This window comes from Salmo trutta, chromosome 5, assembly GCF_901001165.1.
Source record: "Salmo trutta chromosome 5, fSalTru1.1, whole genome shotgun sequence".
NCBI lineage: Eukaryota > Metazoa > Chordata > Actinopteri > Salmoniformes > Salmonidae > Salmo > Salmo trutta.
This window is the reverse complement of record NC_042961.1, coordinates 62080357-62100799: the sequence shown is the minus strand read 5'-3', so window position 1 is coordinate 62100799 and position 20443 is coordinate 62080357. Positions and strand designations below refer to the sequence as shown.

At 45.9% G+C, this 20443-nt stretch overlaps 1 protein-coding gene across 2 annotated transcripts in view; it reads right to left on the bottom strand.

Annotated features, from left to right (window-relative positions):
* Positions 1-20443, bottom strand: part of LOC115194731 (GRB2-associated-binding protein 1) — a 54611-nt gene that overhangs the window by 30392 nt on the left and 3776 nt on the right. For both annotated transcript variants that reach the window (XM_029754640.1, XM_029754639.1), the window contains exons 2-7: positions 15937-16065; positions 15387-15552; positions 4949-5132; positions 3797-4219; positions 3139-3395; positions 2152-2729 (exon numbers count right to left, since the gene is read on the bottom strand). In XM_029754640.1, coding sequence (XP_029610500.1) covers positions 2152-2729; positions 3139-3395; positions 3797-4219; positions 4949-5132; positions 15387-15552; positions 15937-16065 — 1737 coding nt within the window. The remainder of the gene's footprint in view (positions 1-2151; positions 2730-3138; positions 3396-3796; positions 4220-4948; positions 5133-15386; positions 15553-15936; positions 16066-20443) is intronic.

The following is a 20443-nucleotide window of genomic DNA, read 5'->3' as shown; positions in this document are numbered from 1 at the left end:
GTGCCTTTTTGGAGGGAATATATTGATGGAAACCCTAGCCTACCTTTCCATAACATCAGGGACTCATCAATGCATAAGTCCTTGTATGGAACAAAGACCCGACCAAATGCTGATAACGCTGGTAAGAACATTTCTTATTTCGAGTAACGGGTCATTTAGACTGGCAGTAGTATTGTTGACGGGGTGGCAAAGAAAGGAGTTGCAAACATAGGATCTGTGCTCCAGTATTCTCTTAGGAAGTTCTTCTTTAGTATTCCCATGAGAAGGACTGTCACCACGAAGGTATACATTTCACTAATTGTGGTTATCAACCATTTAGCGAGTTTCCCCCCCTCACTCCTGGCTCTTTCTTCTCTTGTAGCTCCAAGGCATAGCGAATTGGTCTCCTCCACTATGTCTCCCACCAGCTCCTCTGTCAGAAACAGATTGAAGCACTCCGCCTCAGAGGGAAATAGCAAGGTTGCGTTGCACTCCAGACTGGGACTCGTCAAAGCAAAACAGCAAGGCCAGGAGGGGTGAAATGGCTGGCGGCCTTCCAGCTACCACAGAACTCGTGTACTTCATCCATGGTCGGTCTGCCTCCATCACCACCAGCATCTTCAATGAGACCTGGACTTCGTCAGTGGGCAAGGGGGTCCTCAGATTCAGGGTTCTCAAAGGGCTACAAGCTTGGGGGGGCAGCTCCTCTCTGTCACTGTCAGAATCTGATTTCTGACTTTCATACTCAGACTCATTGTCAGAATAAAAAAAATACAAATCTCCTGATTTCCATCATTTGTGAGTTGTCTCCTTTCGAAAGACATTGTTAATGCTACAGGTTAGCCCACCAGCTACATACATAAACAACAACACTGAATGGCTCAGAGTGGACTGTGTTTGTTCGAAAATGTTTCTGTGAAAAAAGTGTGGCTCAAACGCCGACCGTTGCGTCAACTGGACGTTCTAAATAAGCGTTCTAATCACAACAGTTTGAGCTCAAATATCTACATTTCTATGCCTGTTCGTTAGCTAGCTAGCTTTCAGCTGACTGGTGCTAGCTACATAGCTAATCAAAATATATTTTGTGCATTTTGATTAACCTCAGCTTGAATTCCACCATTTAGCTAGCTACAATCTTAGAAAAAAAGCTTCCTTACAATGCAAACTTTGTAGATTGATCACACCTGTTTCGATCGCTCTTACCGTAGCTTGGACTATGGAGTAGCTAGCTAGCTAGTATTGCAAAAGCCTATTGCATGCATTGAACCCTTTTTGGTTTCAGGAAAAAACCCTTTCGGGTTCCATGTAGAACCCTTTGCACAGAGGGTTCTACATGGAACCCGAAAGGGTTCTACCTGGAACCAAACAGGGTTTTACCTGGATCCAAAAACGGTTCTCCAATGGGGACAGTCGAAGAACCCTTTTGGAACCCTTTTTGTATCTACAGTAGCCTAGGTTGGTTCTCATCCACTTCTTATGATTGGTCAGCCTAGTGCAGCTGTGTTGTTGTCGAGCAACCGAGTTGCTTGACCCAATGCTGGATCTCTTGAGTTTTGGCTGAAAAATATATTTAGCATTGTCAGAAATGCTACAAAAAGCTAATGTTGCTTTATTGGCATGTGAGAGTGATAAATTATACATTTAATCAAAACTTTTGTCCCTACAAACTTATTCAGTACGAAAGGTGGCAAGTCTAATGGTCACTTTATGAATGCTGTAGTCTCCTACTTATCCGATGCCTAGATATTCAGGTAGGTCGGGGATAAAAATGTACTTTTTTCCCCCGAATGCTAACAACCCTGTTCAAAATCCGGTATGTGGCTCTCGGTAACAGCCAGCTGGCTCATGATGAGAGGCAGGGAGTGTGTTGTGTACTTCCAATCAAGGTGAATAGTACATTTTCATCGACATTGTTGTCATATTGGCTTAGTTACGATGACAGGGAAATGTTTATTTAACACTGAGCTTCAACCAATAGCCTGCTATTGTCGCACCGACAAAATATTTTAGTATCCACTCCTAGTAGCTAGCTAGTTGTTGAATTCTTTGTTGTTCTATTTTAGTAACATATATTATTCATCGGTTGTAAGTCGCTCTGGATAAGAGCGTCTGCTAAATGACTTAAATGTAAATGTAATGTTAAAAAAATGTTAAAACCGCTGATATACTCACAAAATAGCTGTTGAAGTTGTCGCTAAACTCAAACATGCTGGCTCTGGTCTGGTCAGACATGCTGACTCTGGTCTGGTCAGACATGCTGGCTCTGGTCTGGTCAGACATGCTGGCTCTGGTCTGGTCAGACATGCTGGCTCTGGTCTGGTCAGACATGCTGGCTCTGGTCTGGTCAAACATGCTGGCTCTGGTCTGGTCAGACATGCTGGCTCTGGTCTGGTCAGACATGCTGGCTCTGGTCTGGTCAGACATGCTGGCTCTGGTCTGGTCAGACATGCTGGCTCTGGTCTGGTCAGACATGCTGGCTCTGGTCTGGTCAAACATGCTGGCTCTGGTCTGGTCAGACATGCTGGCTCTGGTCTGGTCAGACATGCTGGCCCTGGTCTGGTCAGACATGCTGGCTCTGGTCTGGTCAGACCTGCTGGCTCTGGTCTGGTCAGACATGCTGGCCCTGGTCTGGTCAAACATGCTGGCTCTGGTCTGGTCAGACATGCTGGCTCTGGTCTGGTCAGACATGCTGGCTCTGGTCTGGTCAGCGAGGGACCTTGGTACAGCATAGCTCTCCTGGGAACCTGTGCCTGTATCACACACACACACACACACACACACACACACACACACACACACACACACACACACACACACACACACACACACACACACACACACACACACATAACACACACACACACACACGATTGTGATTGTGTGGTGTTTCTGTATCTGTGTGTGTGTGATCAACAACCAATATCAATTATCAACAACCAATTTGACAGAGCTCGAAGAGTTTAGAAAATAGTAATGGGCAAATATTGTACAATCCAGGTGTTCAAAGCTCTTAGAGACTTACCCAGAAAGACCCACAGCTGTAATTGCTGCAAAAAGTGATTCTACACACACTTTCACCCGTGTGTGTGTGTGTGTGTGTGTGTGTGTGTGTGTGTGTGTGTGTGTGTGTGTGTGTGTGGATGAGTGTGTCTCTCTCACCTGTGTGTGTATAGCCTGAGGTAGCTATAGTGTTACAACGAGGTGCTCTGGGATTGTTGCCTCTTCCTCCCCTTCCTCCCTGTCCTTCTCCTCCTCTACCTCGTCCTCCTCCATAGCTCCTCTCTGGTTCTGAAGCAGACCTGTGGAGTGAGGCCGACAGAGTGGCCAGAGAAGACACCTCGGCTGGGGCAGAGACCAGGGGCTTGGGGGGGCGTGGTGGAGGGGTGGAGGAGTCACCCTGACCTGGTGTGGGTGAGCTGGGGGTGGAGAGAGAGAGAGAGAGAGAGAGAGAGAGAGAGAGAGAGAGAGAGAGAGAGAGAGAGAGAGAGAGACAGAGAGAGAGAGAGAGAGAGAGAGAGAGAGAGAGAGAGAGAGAGAGAGAGAGAGAGAGAGACAGAGAGAGAGAGAGAGAGAGAGAGAGAGAGAGAGAGAGAGAGAGAGAGAGAGAGAGAGAGAGAGAGAGAGAGAGAGAGAGAGAGAGAGAGAGAGAGAGAGAGACAGAGAGAGAGAGAGAGAGAGAGAGAGAGAGAGAGAGAGAGAGAGAGAGAGAGAGATGAATGCTCTACTTTTAAGAAGCTAAATTACTCAAATGTAAACAGTAAACAGACTGTTAAAATAGTTACTAGTTAAAATAAAACACAAAACAATAAGTGCTTACCCTGCGGTAGGAGTAGAGGAGGGTACCTGGTAAGTCGTGTTGCTATTAGAATTCAAACTGTGTGCGTTATTGTTTATAGTGCTCGATGTGTTGAAGACCATGTCATTACAGATGGGAGGGAGAGACACAGCCTGTAGCTGGAGGGAGTGTTTTCTGGGGTGGGGGGACGGATGACCCCTAGTCCAGCCCCTACGGACTTCAGGGGTTAACACGCTGTCCTGCGATTTGCTAAAAGGGTTGGTCTCCGTGGTGACGGCCCAAGGGCCGATGCCGGCGTGGGCGTGAGGGGGGAGGCCTTTAGCGAGGGAAGAGGGTGAGGAAGAGGAGGAGGAAGAAGAGGGAGGAGGCCAGTGGGACGGGAGATTGTTATCATTGTAGTCTGTTGTGTCAGAGGAGGTAGAGTGGTAGGAACTAACTGGAGGCCTGAAACAGAGAAATACACACCAGGAGGACTTTTATTTTGAAATGAAGTATTTCTGTAACAAGGAAGACAAGACATTATCAACATGATTTTGATAACTCTCTTCTTACAGGTGACCTGTGTGTGTGTGTGTGTGTGTGTGTATCTGTATGTGTGTGTGTGTGTGTGTGTGTGTGTGTGTATGCGTGTGTGGCGTGTGTATATGTGTGTATATGTGTGTGTGTGTGTGTGTGTGTATATATCTGTATGTGTGTGTGTGTGTGTGTGTATGCGTGTGTGTGCGTGTGTATATGTGTGTATATATGTGTGTGTGTGTGTGTGTGTATATATCTGTATGTGTGTGTGTGTGTGTGTGTGTGTGTGTGTGTGTAAATATGTGTGTGTATATATCTATATATATGTGTGTGTGTGTGTATATCTGTATGTGTGTGTGTGTGTGTGTGTGTGTGTGTGTGTGTGTGTGTGTATATCTGTATGTGTGTGTGTGTGTGTGTGTGTGTGTGTGTGTGTGTGACAGGAGGCTGCTGAGGGGAGGAGCCTCATAATAATGGCCGTAACGTATTGAACGGAACGGCATCAAACAACATGGAAACCACGGAAACCACATGACTCCTCTTCAGCCATTACCACGAGCCTGTCCTCCCTAATTAAGGTGCCACCAACCTCCTGTGGCGTGTCTGTCTGTCTGTCTGTCTGTGTGTGTGTGTGTACAGGTGTGTCCGTATGTGTACCTGTGTGGCGTCTTGCTCTGGCAGTGTGACAGCCACAGGTACTCTGTTCCCTCCTCCTGACTGCTAACTGATTCCAGGCGCCTCACACCGACCGGCTGGTAGGGCGGAGGGGCCGCCGCGGAGACGGGGGCGTGGCCCGTGGTGACTGTGACTGTAGGGGTTTGGGCGGTGACGGTGGGTCTATCTGAAAGAGTAAAAATGGCTGGAGGTTTATAGAAAGTACGGTTTTAACCCTTAGAGAATTACCCTAGCCCCTATGTCCCTGCCTCTAATCTGGACTCTACCCCTATACCAGGGTTGTTCAATGTCAGTCGTGGAGGGCTGAAAAAACGTCTGTTTTTTTTTCTTTCTACCTGGTAGTTAATTGCACTCACCTGGCGTCCCAGGTATGAATGAGCCCCTTATTAGAAGGAGAGGATGAAAACCAGACGTGTTTGGGTCCTCCAGGACCGACACTGAACAGCCCTTTAGACACTTCTGGTGGCTACTTCTGTGTAGATGTAACAGCAGTGGATAATTATACTCTTAGACTCTGTTTAGTCTACTCCTAGAGACTCTGTTTAGTCTACTCCTAGAGACTCTGTTTAGTCTACTCCTAGAGACTCTGTTTAGTCTACTCCTAGAGACTCTGTTTAGTCTACTCTAGAGACTCTGTTTAGTCTACTCTAGAGACTGTTTAGTCTACTCCTAGAGACTCTGTTTAGTCTACTCTAGAGACTCTGTTTAGTCTACTCCTAGAGACTCTGTTTAGTCTACTCTAGAGACTCTGTTTAGTCTACTCCTAGAGACTCTGTTTAGTCTACTCCTAGAGACTCTGTTTAGTCTACTCCTAGAGACTCTGTTTAGTCTACTCCTAGAGACTCTGTTTAGTCTACTCCTAGAGACTCTGTTTAGTCTACTCCTAGAGACTCTGTTTAGTCTACTCTAGAGACTGTTTAGTCTACTCCTAGAGACTCTGTTTAGTCTACTCCTAGAGACTCTGTTTAGTCTACTCCTAGAGACTCTGTTTAGTCTACTCTAGAGACTCTGTTTAGTCTACTCCTAGAGACTCTGTTTAGTCTACTCTAGAGACTCTGTTTAGTCTACTCCTAGAGACTCTGTTTAGTCTACTCCTAGAGACTCTGTTTAGTCTACTCCTAGAGACTCTGTTTAGTCTACTCCTAGAGACTCTGTTTAGTCTACTCTAGAGACTCTGTTTAGTCTACTCCTAGAGACTCTGTTTAGTCTTTTTGGACTCCATTCACTCCTGCATGACCATTCTGCCTACCCTGACCTCTAGCCTGCCTGACCATTCTGCCTGCCCTGACCTCTAGCCTGCCCTGACCTCTAGCCTGTCTGCCTGACCTCTAGCCTGCCCTGACCTCTAGCCTGCCTGCCCTGACCTCTAGCCTGTCTGCCCTGACCTCTAGCCTGCCCTGACCTCTAGCCTGTCTGCCCTGACCTCTAGCCTGTCTGCCCTGACCTCTAGCCTGTCTGCCCTGACCTCTAGCCTGCCTGCCCTGACCTCTAGCCTGTCTGCCCTGACCTCTAGCCTGTCTGCCCTGACCTCTAGCCTGTCTGCCCTGACCTCTAGCCTGTCTGCCCTGACCTCTAGCCTGTCTGCCGTTCTGTACCTCTGGAACTCTGAACTGGTTTTGACCTTTTGCCTGTCCACGACCATTCTCTTTTCTTCCCCTTTTGGATTGTTAATAAACATCTTGTACTCTAACCATCGGCCTCCTATATCTGGGTCTGTATCTGGGTCTGTATCTGGGTCTGTATCTGGGTCTGTATCTGTGTCTGCATCTGGGTCTGCATCTGGGTCTGTATCTGGGTCTGTATCTGGGTCTGTATCTGGGTCTGCATCTGGGTCTGTATCTGTGTCTGGGTCTGCATCTGGGTCTGTATCTGTGTCTGGGTCTGCATCTGTCTGTATCTGTCTCCTGTATCTGGGTCTGTATCTGGGTCTGCATCTGGGTCTGTATCTGGGTCTGCATCTGGGTCTGTATCTGGGTCTGCATCTGGGTCTGTATCTGGGTCTGCATCTGGGTCTGTATCTGGGTCTGTATCTGGGTCTGCATCTGTCTGTATCTGGGTCTGCATCTGGGTCTGTATCTGGGTCTGTATCTGGGTCTGTATCTGGGTCTGCATCTGGGTCTGTATCTGTGTCTGGGTCTGCATCTGTCTGTATCTGCCTCCTGTATCTGGGTCTGTATCTGGGTCTGCATCTGGGTCTGTATCTGGGTCTGTATCTGGGTCTGCATCTGGGTCTGTATCTGGGTCTGCATCTGGGTCTGTATCTGTGTGTGCCCTTATAGCAATGTTTTTTTGGACAGCAGTGGTTTCTTCCGTGGTGTCCTCCCATGAACACCATTTTTGTTTAGTGTTTTACGTATCGTAGACTCGTCAACAGAGATGTTATCATGTTCCAGAGATTTCTGTAAGTCTTTAGCTGACACTCTAGGATTCTTCTTAACCTCATTCTGCGCTGTGCTCTTGCAGTCATCTTTGCAGGACGGCCACTCCTAGGGAGAGTAGCAACAGTGCTTAACTTTCTCCATTTATAGACAACTTTTCTTACCATGGACTGATGAACATCAAGGCTTTTAGAGATACTTTTGTAACCCTTTCCAGCTTTATGCAAGTCAACAGTTCCTAATCTTAGGTCTTCTGAGATCTCTTTTGTTCGAGGCATGGTTCACATCAGGCAATGCTTCTTGTGAATAGCAAACTCAAATTTTGTGAGTTTTGTTGTAGGGCAAGGCAGCTCTAAACAACATCTCCAATCTCGTCTCATTGATTAGACTCCAGGTTAGCTGACTCCTGACTCCAATTAGCTTTTGGAGAAGTCATTAGTCTAGGACTTCACATACTCTTCCCAACCTACACTGTGAATGTTTAAATTATGTATTCAATATAGACAAGACAAATACAATCATTTGTTATTAGTTTAAGCACACGGTTTTTGTCTATTGTTGTGACTTAGATTAAGATCAGATCAAATTTTATGACCAATTTTGGCAGGAGGTTAGGAAGTGCAGCTCAGTTTCCACCTTTTGTGGGCATTGTGCACATAGCCTGTCTTCTCTTGAGAGCCAGGTCTGCCTACAGCGGCCTTTCTCAATAACAAGGCTATGCTCACTGAGTCTGTACATAGTCAAAGATTTCCTTAACTTTGGGTCAGTCACAGTGGTCAGGTATTCTGCCACTGTGTACTCTCTGTTTAGGACCAAATAGCATTCTAGTCTGCTCTGTTTTAAAAAAAATCTTTCTAATTTGTCAAGTAATTCTTTTAATTTTCTCATGATTTGGTTGGGTCAAATTGTGTTTCTGTCCTGGGGCTCTGTGGGGACTGTTTGTGTTTGTGAACAGAGCCCCAGGACCAGCTTGCTTAGGGGACTCTTCTCCAGGTTCGTCTCTCTGTAGGTGATGGCTTTGTTATGGAAGGTTTGGGAATCGCTTCCTTTTAGGTGGTTGTAGAATTTAACGGCTCTTTTCTGGATTTTGATAATTAGTGGGTATCGGCCTAATTCTGCTCTGCTCTGCATTATTTGGTGTTTTACATTGTACACAGATGATATTTTTGCAGATTTCTGCATGCAGAGTCTCAATTTGGTGTTTGTCCCATTTTATGAATTCTTGGTTGGTGAGCGGACCCCAGACCTCACAACCATAAAGGGCAATGGGTTCTGTAACTGATTCAAGTATTTTTAGCCAGATCCTAATTGGTATGTTGAATTTTATGTTCCTTTTGATGGCACAGAATGCCCTTCTTGCCTTGTCTCTCAGATCGTTCACAGCTTTGTGGAAGTTACCTGTGGCGCTGATGGTTAGGCCGAGGTATGTATAGTTTTGTGTGCTCTAGGGCAACGGTGTCTAGGCGGAATTTGTATTTGTGGTCCTGGCAACTGGACCTTTTTTGGAACACCAATATTTTTTATCTTACTGAGATTTACTGTCAGGGCCCAGGTCTGGCAGAATCTGTGCAGAAGATCTAGGTGCTGCTGTAGGCCCTCCTTGGTTGGTGACAGAAGTACCAGATCATCAGCAAACAGTAGACATTTGACTTCAGATTCCAGTAGGGTGAGGCTGGGTGCTGCAGAATGTTCTAGTCCCCTCGCCAATTCGTTGATATACACTACCATTCAAAAGTTAGGGGTCACTTAGAAATGTCCTTGTTTTTTAAAGAAAAGCACATTTTTTTGTCCATTAAAATAACATCAAATTGATCAGAGATACAGTATAGACATTGTTAATGTTGTAAATGACTATTGTAGCTGGAAACGGCTGATTTTTAATGGAATATCTACATAGGCGTACAGAGGCCCATTATCAGCAACCATAACTCCTGTGTTCCAATGGCACGTTGTGTTAGCTAATCCAAGTTTATAATTTTAAAAGGCTAATTAATCATCAGAAAACCCTTTTGCAATTATGTTAGCACAGCTGAAAATTGTTGTTCTGATTAAAGAAGCAATAAAGCTGCTCTTCTTTAGGCTAGTTGAGTATCTGGAGCATCAGCATTTGTGGGTTCGAGTACAGGCTCAAAATGGACAGAAACAAAGCACTTTCTTCTGAAACTCGTCAGTCTATTCTTGTTCTGAGAAATGATGGCTATTCCATGTGAGAAATTGACAAGAAACTTAAGATCTCGTACATCGCTGTGTACTACTCCCTTCACAGAACAGCGCAAACTGGCCCTAACCAGAATAGAAAGAGGAGTGGGAGGCCCCAGTGCACAACTGAGCAAGAGGGCAAGTACATTAGTGTCTAGTTTGAGAAACAGACACCTCACAAGTCCTCAACTGGCAGCTTCATTAAATAGTACCCGCAAAACACCAGTCTCAACGTCAACAGTGAAGAGGCGACTCCGGGATGCTGGCCTTCAGGCAGAGTTCCTCTGTCCAGTGTCTGTGTTCTTTTGCCCATCTTAAGCTTTTCTTTTTATTGGCCAGTCTGAGATATGGCTTTTTCTTTGCAACTCTGCCTAGAAGGCCAGCATCCCGGAGTCGCTTCTTCCCTGTTGACGTTGAGACTGGTGTTTTGCGGGTACACAGCGTTGTACGAGATTCCATTCAAAATCAACCGTTTCCAGCTACACTAGTCATTTACAATATTAACAATGTCTACACTGTATTTCTGATCAATTTGGTGTTATTTTAATGGACCAAAAAAATTGCTTTTCTTTTCAAAAACAAGGACATTTCTAAGTGACCCCTAACTTTAGAGCCTTCCCTGTGGCTCAGTTGGTAGAGCATGGTGTTTGCAACGCCAGCATGGTGTGTGCAACGCCAGGGTTGTGGGTTCAATTCCCACGGGGGGCCAGTACAAAAAAAAATTATGAAATGTATGCATTCACTACTGTAAGTCTCTCTGGATAAGAGTGTCTGCTAAATGACTAAAATGTAAATGTAAAAAAAATGTTGAAGAGGCTGGGGCTTAAGCTGCATCCCTGTCTCACCCCACGGTCCTGTGGAAAGAAATGTTTGTGTTTTTTTTGCCAATTTTAACCACAGACTTGGATTTTATAATGTCATATGTTTTTCCCCCAACACCACTTTCCATAAATTTGTATAGCAGACCCTCATGCCAAATTGAGTCAAAGGCTTTTTTGAAATCAACAAAGCATGAGAAGACTTTGTCTTTGTTTCGGTTTGTTTGTTCGTCAATGAGGGTGTGCAGGGTGAATACGTGGTCTGTCGTACGATAATTTGGTAAAAAGCCGATTTGACATTTGCTCTGTACATTGTTTTCACTAAGGAAATGTACAAGTCTGCTGTTAATGCAGAGGATTTTCCCAAGGTTGCTGTTGATGCATATCCCACGGTAGTTATTGGGGTTAGGGTTGGATACAGACCTCTTTTTTTATAACTAGGCAAGTCAGTTAAAAACACATTTTAATTTACAACGACGGCCTACCCCGGCCAAACCCAGACGACGCTGGGCCAATTGTGCGCCGCCTTATGGGACTCCCAATCACAGCCAGATGTGATACAGCCTGGATTTGAACCAGGTACTGCAGTGATGCCTCTTGCACTGAGATGCACCACTCCTGGAGCCCATTTAGTTGTCGTCATCATTCATCACCTTAGTAAACTCAGTCTGTTTCTTTCTCAGACAGCCTTTGCTTTTCCAGAGCTATTATACTGCCTTATCAAAAGACTACTGAAAACATGAACACACACACACACACACACACACACACACACACACACACACACACCGAGCATGTTTCCAGTTTGATTTTATTTCTTCATCTCTTTCCTCTCCTCCCCTCTAGTAGTGCCAAGATGGCCAGTGCCAGGGGGGAGGGTAGTGCCAAGATGGCCAAATCCCAGAGAGGAGGGTAGTGCCAAGATGGTCAAATCCCAGAGAGGAGGGTAGTGCCAAGATGGTCAAATCCCAGAGAGGAGGGTAGTGCCAAGATGGTCAAATCCCAGAGAGGAGCGTAGTGCCAAGATGGCCAGTGCCAGGGGGGAGGGTAGTGCCAAGATGGCCAAATCCCAGAGAGGAGGGTAGTGCCAAGATGGTCAAATCCCAGAGAGGAGGGTAGTGCCAAGATGGTCAAATCCCAGAGAGGAGCGTAGTGCCAAGATGGCCAAATCCCAGGGGAAGGGTAGTGCCAAGATGGCCAAATCCCAGGGGGAGGGTAGTGCCAAGATGGCCAAATCCCAGGGGGAGGGTAGTGCCAAGATGCCCAGTGCCAGGGGGAGGGTAGTGCCAAGATGGTCAAATCCCAGGGGGGAGGGTAGTGCCAAGATGCCCAGTGCCAGGGGGAGGGTAGTGCCAAGATGGTCAAATCCCAGGGGAAGGGTAGTGCCAAGATGGCCAAATCACAGGGGGGGGGGGGGGGGGGGGGGGGGGGGGGGTAGTGCCAAGATGGCCAAATCCCAGAGAGGAGCGTAGTGCCAAGATGGCCAAATCCCAGGGGGGGGGGGGGGTAGTGCCAAGATGGCCAAATCCCAGAGAGGAGCGTAGTGCCAAGATGGCCAAATCCCAGGGGGGAGGGTAGTGCCAAGATAGCCAAATCCCAGGGGGGAGGGTAGTGCCAAGATGGCCAAATCCCAGGGGGGGGGGGGGGGGGGAGGGTAGTGCCAAGATAGCCAAATCCCAGGGGGAAGGGTAGTGCCAAGATGGCCAATCAGAGGTTATTGTTACTGGTGATATTAATACAGACATGCTACTTTTAAAAGGTCTTAAGAATAAAAAAAAAAAATGTATTTGTTTTATACCAGCTGATTAATGAGCCTACCACGGTCGGTCCTTCTAACCAAACCATCATTGACCTTGTGTTGGTGTCGGATAGATCAAGGGGTTGTAAACTATGGGCTCAGTGATCATTCCATCATTTTTTGAAGTAGGAAGGTTCAGAAAACATTTTTTTTTTAAATTATCATAACTTAATAAAAGATTAGGTCTATGAAGAATTATAGTGCAGATATTTTTGTTAATTGTCTGAGCAAATTAGACCGGTCTGCTGTATTGAAATGCAGTGAAGTGGAGAATGGCTGGGGGCCATTTTAAATCATTGTTTTTACGTGCTGTAGATAAGCAGGCTCCAGTGAAAAAAGGTTAGAATTAACAAAAGAACAGAGTCATGGATAAATGATAACATTTTAAAGGAAATTAAGCGTAGAAATGAACGCTTTCTGGAGTTTTAGAAATCCAGGGCACATTATATATTTATAGACTATAAGAAGTTAAGAAATGAGGTCAACAGGATGATACAGAAGGCCAATAAATAATATTTTAATGACAAAATATTTGCAAATAGAAACAATCAGAGTAAATTATGGAAGTGACTGAAGCTGTTAGGTTAAAGTAACAGATTAAAGACCAAAGCTCTCAATCTCAGCTTGGACATTGGAGGAAAGGTACATAACATAAGACCATGGTTGCAGACAGTCTGAATAGCTATTTTTACAACTATAGCTAATACATTAGTTAGCAAATGACCTTGTCAATCAGGTTGCTATGGGGGGAGAGTCATGTCCAGCAGTTTCACTCAACAGTGATGGGATTCAAGTAGATTATTTTTTCATTTGAAAAGGTGTCTGAGTCCACCGTGCTAGAGAGGCTGAAAGAACTTGACCGTTCCATAGCAACTGGCCTTGACAACATTCCTGCCAGTTTTCTAAAGGATTGCTGCGGTAGTTTACCACCCCCTGTGGTGTAACTCACATTGTGAATCTGTCTATTGAACTAGGGGGTTTTCCCAGTGAACTAAAGGGTCAAGGGTAATTTCTTTATATTAAAAAAAGGGAATAAGTTAGATCATTATCTCAATCCTGTGTTGCTCTATCGAAGGTCATGGAAAATATTATGTTCAAGCAGATTGACAGTTAAATTTCCTTACATAACCGGTTCTATGAGCTAAAATCTGTCTTCAAGAAATCCCATTCCACTGACACCTGCCTACTATATCTGACACATCAGGAAGGAAGTAGACGGAGGGGCATTTTGTCGTATGGTTATGTTAGATCTCCAAAAGGCGTTTGAATACAATGAATCATGAGATTCTGTTAATCAAACTAAGAGCCTTAGGCTTTAACAACTTAGCAGTGAAATGGGTCGGCTCTCACCTGCAAGGAAGAAAACAGATGGTGGATGTAGATGGGGACTCTGTCTAAACCCCAAAAATCTTGAACTGCGGGGTTCCCCAAGGGAGTGTGCTGGGTCCACTGTTATTTCTATTGTACATAAATGATCTGAAATCTGCCTGTACATGTGACCTTTTCCTATATGCAGATGATTCTGCACTGTGTGGTTTTTCCCAAAGACAAAAATGTGTTTGAACTTCTGCATGTCAGTAAATGGCTATATGACAATAAGATGTTACTACACCTTGGAAAAACATAGTCCATCTTGTTCAGGTCCAAAGTGAAACTGTTGAAATCCCCAGATTTTAAAGGTTGTAGTAGGTGACATAGTAGTCGTAGCAAAAGACTCTGTTAATTATCTTGGATGTGTGCTAGATAATCAACTGACAGGGGAGAGCACGGCACAAAAACGTTATCTCCAAAGTGAACCATAAAATTAGATTCCCGGGCAAGAACCTCCAAATATCTGGATAAGAATACAATTGGGGACATTGGCAGGGGCTCTTGTTCAGTGCCACTTCGACTATGCGTGCTCTTCCTGGTACAATAGTGCCTCCAAGATATAAAATAAATCAAATAAATTGAAGAACAAATTAGTCAGGATTATTCTTAAACTTCCAGCACTTACGCATCTCAACTATTTTCCCGCTTTGAAAGCCTTTAGATGACTTAAAGTGGAGGAGAGAGAGAGACGCTCAGATATAAGTGTGTCTTGTACATCAGATTGTCCACAGTACGGTTCCTAGGTACTTATGTAACTACTCTAAGTTAGTCCGGGATAACCTAGAAGGAGCCAAACTGACGTTGTTCCTTTTAGATTTAAAAGTGGTATGTCAAATGTATTTATTTCAAATCAAATCAAATTTATTTTTATAGCCCTTCTTACATCAGCTGATATCTCAAAGTGCTGTACAGAAACCCAGCCTAAAACCCCAAACAGCAAGTAATGCAGGTGTAGAAGCACTGTGGGGGAAAGAAATGTTTTTTTTTCTTTGTTATTATACTCTGCTGCCATATTCTTTTGGAATAATCTTCCAAAGAATTTGAATTATATAACCTCCATGGGTTGTTTCAAGTTCTCACTGGGGGGAAAAAAAAATGGCTAAATAGTAGCAAAAGGGATAATCACTTGTAGACCATCTGTTATTTAGATTAAACTAGGTGGCGGAGGTCTGCCTTTTGGTGTTTGTTGTTTATTATATTGTGATTGTCTTGTGTGTGTGTGTGTATATACGGAGAAAAAAATGTATGAGATGTATGCATTCACTACTGTAAGTCGCTCTGGATAAGAGCGTCTGCTAAATGACTAAAATGTAAAATGTGTATATATATATATATATATATATATATTAGGGATTGATTGTTTGTATATTAAGGGTATGTGAGAAGAGGAGGAAGATGTACCTGTCCATAGTTGTTTATTTGGAACGGAAATTGTATTAATTATCGGATGTTGTGAAACAAACAACAATTGTGTCTGTCATTGTCTGTTGTCATTACAATCGCCGCCTAACCTTGTTGTATTCCCCCTCTTCAAAAAGACCACAATGGAAACTAGCTGTTAAGTTTTGTTGTGTTATCCTTGATGATTTTCTTAAATTGTATGTGGAGACTGGAGAACCCTTATGTATGGATTTTTACAAATTGTCAAATAAATTCAGTCAATCAAATGTGTGTGTTAATATGTGTGTTAATATGGTCATGAATACTGTGTGTGTGTGTGTGTGTGTGTGTGTGTGTGTGTGTGTGTGTGTGTGTATGTGTGTATGTGTGTGTGTATGTGTATGTGTATGTGTATGTGTATGTGTATGTGTGTGTGTGTGTGTGTGTGTGTGTGTGTGTGTGTGTTGTCGTCATACCATGGTCAGTAGGGTTGAATCCACACAGGTCACAGATACACCTGACCCATGTGTTCATGTCCTCCTCACTGTCGGCTACCAGGTAGAATACCCTCTCCACTGTCCGCACGTCAAACACATAGCTACTGTCCAAGTCCTTTTTATTAAAGGTTAGGCCTGCATCCACCTAGGAGAGAGAGAGAAGAGACACAGAGAGAGAAGAGAGAGAGAGAGAAGAGACAGAGAGAGAGAGAGACAGAGAGAGAAGAGACAGAGAGAGAAGAGACAGAGAAGAGACAGAGAGAGAAGAGACAGATTTTACATCATTGATGATAGTGATTTGGATCAGGATAGTAGGTTAATGGAGTTTCCTTTTGTTATGTTGTAATTTGTAACGACATTGTTAGTGGGTGGGGGCGTTCTCTCATGAATTACAAACCGGGTGGTTCACACCCTGAATCCTGATTGGCTGAAAGCTGTGGTATATCAGACTGTATACCACGTGGTATGACAAAAACCTGTTCACAGAGGCTCATGTTGATGATGCGTACAGTACAGTATAGTGTATTACCTGTTCACACAGGCTCATGTTGATGATGCGTATGGGTTTGCGTGCGTGGTCATGTTTGTAGTATTCTAGAACGTCAGGGTCTCCGGTCAGTCGACCACTCCTCAGAACAAACCAACGCCTCTTCCACGCCTAGAGAGGAGGAAAGGAGAGGGACGGGAGAGAAAGAAAGTGAGGGGAGGAGGAGAGAGAGGGGGAGAGGAGGAAGGAGAGAGAGGGAGAGGAGGGAGGAGAGAGAGGGAGAGGAGGGAGGAGAGAGTGGGAGAGGAGGGAGGAGAGAGGGGGAGTGGAGGGAGAAGAGAGAGGAGGAGAGGAGGAAGGAGAGAGAGGGGGAGAGGAGGGAGGTGAGAGAGGGGGAGAGGAGGGAGGTGAGAGGGGGAGAGGAGGGAGGAGAGAGAGGGAGAGGAGGGAGGAGAGAGTGGGAGAGGAGGGAGGAGAGAGGGGGAGTGGAGGGAGAAGAGAGAGGAGGAGAGGAGGGAGGAGAGAGAGGGGGAGAGGAGGGAGGTGAGAGAGGGGGAGAGGAGGGAGGTGAGAGAGGGGGAGAGGAGGGAGGTGAGAGGGGGAGAGGAGGGAGGAGAGAGAGGGAGAGGAGGGAGGAGAGAGTGGGAGAGGAGGGAGGAGAGAGGGGGAGTGGAGGGAGAAGAAGAGGAGGAGGAGAGGAGGAAGGAGAGAGAGGGGGAGAGGAGGGAGGTGAGAGAGGGGGAGAGGAGGGAGGTGAGAGGGGGAGTGGAGGGAGAAGAGAGAGGAGTAGAGGAGGAAGGAGAGAGAGGGGAGAGGAGGGAGGTGAGAGAGGGGGAGAGGAGGGAGGTGAGAGGGGGAGAGGAGGGAGGAGAGAGAGGGAGAGGAGGGAGGAGAGAGTGGGAGAGGAGGGAGGAGAGAGGGGGAGTGGAGGGAGAAGAGAGAGGAGGAGAGGAGGGAGGAGAGAGAGGGGGAGGAGAGAGAGAGGGGAGAGAGGGGGAGAGGAGGGAGGAGAGAGTGGGGGAGAGGAGGAAGGAGAGAGGGGGAGAGGAGGGAGGAGAGAGGGGAGAGGAGGGAGGAGAGAGTGGGGGAGAGGAGGAAGGAGAGAGGGGGGGAGGGGGAGAGGAGGGAGGAGAGAGGGGGAGAGGAGGGAGGAGAGAGTGGGGAGGAGAGAGTGGGGGAGAGGAGGGAGGAGAGAGGGGGAGAGGAGGGAGGAGAGAGAGATAGAAGAGCGAGAGATGCCAGATTAAGACTGTCATTGCAACGTCAACAGCTGAACACATTTTAATACCTTGGTCTTCTTTCAATCCTAATAATGAAATGACTCACGAACCTTCAGAAAACGTAGTCTAGATGACATCGCTCAATCCGACTCAGCTAAAATCAACTATCTTTGTCTCTCTCGCTGTAACTTGAGTTGACAAATATATATACTGCTCAAAAAAATAAAGGGAACACTTAAATAACACAATGTAACTCCAAGTCAATCACACTTCTGTGAAATCAAACTGTCCACTTAGGAAGCAACACTGATTGACAATAGATTTCACATGCTGTTGTGCAAATGGAATAGACAACAGGTGGAAATTATAGGCAATTAGCAAGACACCCCCAATAAAGGAGTGGTTCTGCAGGTGGTAACCACAGACAACTTCTCAGTTCCTAGCCTTCCTGGCTGATGTTTTGGTCACTTTTGAATGCTGGCGGTGCTTTCACTCTAGTGGTAGCATGAGACGGAGTCTACAAACCCACACAAGTGGCTCAGGTAGTGCAGCTCATCCAGGATGGCACATCAATGCGAGCTGTGGCAAGAAGGTTTGCTGTGTCTGTCAGCGTAGTGTCCAGAGCATGGAGGCGCTACCAGGAGACAGGCCAGTACATCAGGGGACGTGGAGGAGGCCGTAGGAGGGCAACAACCCAGCAGCAGGACCGCTACCTCCGCCTTTGTGCAACGAGGAGCAGGCGGAGCACTGCCAGAGCCCTGCAAAATGACCTCCAGCAGGCCACAAATGTGCATGTGTCTGCTCAAACGGTCAGAAACAGACTCCATGAGGGTGGTATGAGGGCCCGACGTCCACAGGTGGGGGTTGTGCTGACAGCCCAACACCGTGCAGGACGTTTGGCATTTTGCCAGAGAACACCAAGATTGGCAAATTCACCACTGGCGCCCTGTGCTCTTCACAGATGAAAGCAGGTTCACACTGAGCACGTGACAGACGTGACAGAGTCTGGAGACGCCGTGGAGAACGTTCTGCTGCCTGCAAGATCCTCCAGCATGAGCGGTTTGGCGGTGGGTCAGTCATTGTGTGGGGTGCCATTTCTTTGGGGGGGCCGCACAGCCCTCCATGTGCTCGCCAGAGATAGCCTGACTGCCATTAGGTACCGAGATGAGATCCTCAGACCCCTTGTGAGACCATATGCTGGTGCGGTTGGCCCTGGGTTCCTCCTAATGCAAGACAATGCTAGACCTCATGTGGCTGGAGTGTGTCAGCAGTTCCTGCAAGAGGAAGGCATTGATGCTATCGACTGGCCTGCCCGATCCCCAGACCTGAATCCAATTGAGCACATCTGGGACATCATGACTCGCTCCATCCACCAACGCCACGTTGCACCACAGACTGTCCAGGAGTTGGCGGATGCTTTAGTCCAGGTCTGGGAGGAGATCCCTCAGGAGACCATCCGCCACCTCATCAGGAGCATGCCCAGGCGTTGTAGGGAGGTCATACAGGCACGTGGAGGCCACACACACTACTGAGCCTCATTTTGACTTGTTTTAAGGACATTACATCAAAGTTGGATCAGCCTGTAGTGTGGTTTTCCACTTTAATTTTGAGTGTGACTCCAAATCCAGACCTCCATGGGTTGATAAATTGGATTTCCATTGATTATTTTTGTGTGATTTTGTTGTCAGCACATTCAACTATGTAAAGAAAAAAGTATTTATTAAGATTGTTTCATTCATTCAGATCTAGGATGTGTTATTTTAGTGTTCCCTTTATTTTTTTGAGCAGTGTATAATCTCATAAAAAGGCCTTTTCACAATGGTAACTGTATTACACACACGCATGCACGCACGCACGCACGCGCGCACACGCACACACACACACACACACACACATTTCTCCGTCCTTTAGAGCTGGTGTTGCCTCACGCCAGGCATTGTGGGTATGGGTCGACCCCATCTCCCATGAAAATTCCATTCGATGATATATTTCAGCCATGATTCAATAGGCAGCGGACAAGCAAGACTTAGTGCGGTGTGTGTGTGTGTGTGTGTGTGTGTGTGTGAGTAGGAGTGTGTGATTTATTGACACTTTAGTCATTTGTACGTGAGAAGCACAGCATGCCATGGTACAGCATGACACACTCACACATACACACCTACATACCTACATACCTACACACACACACACACACACACACACACACACACACACACACACACACACACACACCCACACACACACAAACCACACACACACACACACACACACACACACACACACACCACTGGGGGCGAGCGTCCAGCCCTACAGAACACTTACACCAGGCCGATGTCTGAGGAAGGCCTGGAAGATTGTCAAGGAGTTCAAACACATTTTAATAGTTAGCCGAGCCACAGCCTGTTTACTCTGTTACCATCTGGCAAATGGTATGGCAGCATCGGGTCATCTACCAACGGGCCATCGGACCGTTGGAAACCTTAGCTGTCTACCTGCTCAGACCTGCTATTCATCTGCACCTTAGAGACAATTCCTATTGATACTACTGTATTCTACCACCTCCAGTTATTACTATGCTACTACTGTATTCTACCACCACCAGTTATTACTATGCTACTACTGTATTCTACCACCTCCAGTTATTACTATGCTACTACTGTATTCTACCACCACCAGTTATTACTATGCTACTACTGTATTCTACCACCACCAGTTATTACTATGCTACTACTGTATTCTACCACTACCAGTTATTACTATGCTACTACTGTATTCTACCACCACCAGTTATTATTATGCTACTACTGTATTCTACCACTACCAGTTATTACTATGCTACTACTGTATTCTACCACCTCCAGGTATTACTATGCTACTACTGTATTCTACCACTACCAGTTATTACTATGCTACTACTGTATTCTACTACTGTATTCTACCACCTCCAGTTATTACTATGCTACTACTGTATTCTACCACCTCCAGTTATTACTATGCTACTACTGTATTCTACCACTACCAGTTATTACTATGCTACTACTGTATTCTACCACCACCAGTTATTACTATGCTACTACTGTATTCCACCACCACCAGTTATTACTATGCTACTACTGTATTCCACCACCACCAGTTATTACTATGCTACTACTGTATTCCACCACCACCAGTTATTACTATGCTGTTGAGAAGAAGTTGTCAGTAATCATTTCACTGTACTATTGAGGAGAAGTTGAAATTAAGCATTTCATTGTACATTTCACAGCTCAAACACGAGACGTATGTGGCAGGGTCTACAGACAATCACGGATTACAAAAAGAAAACCAGC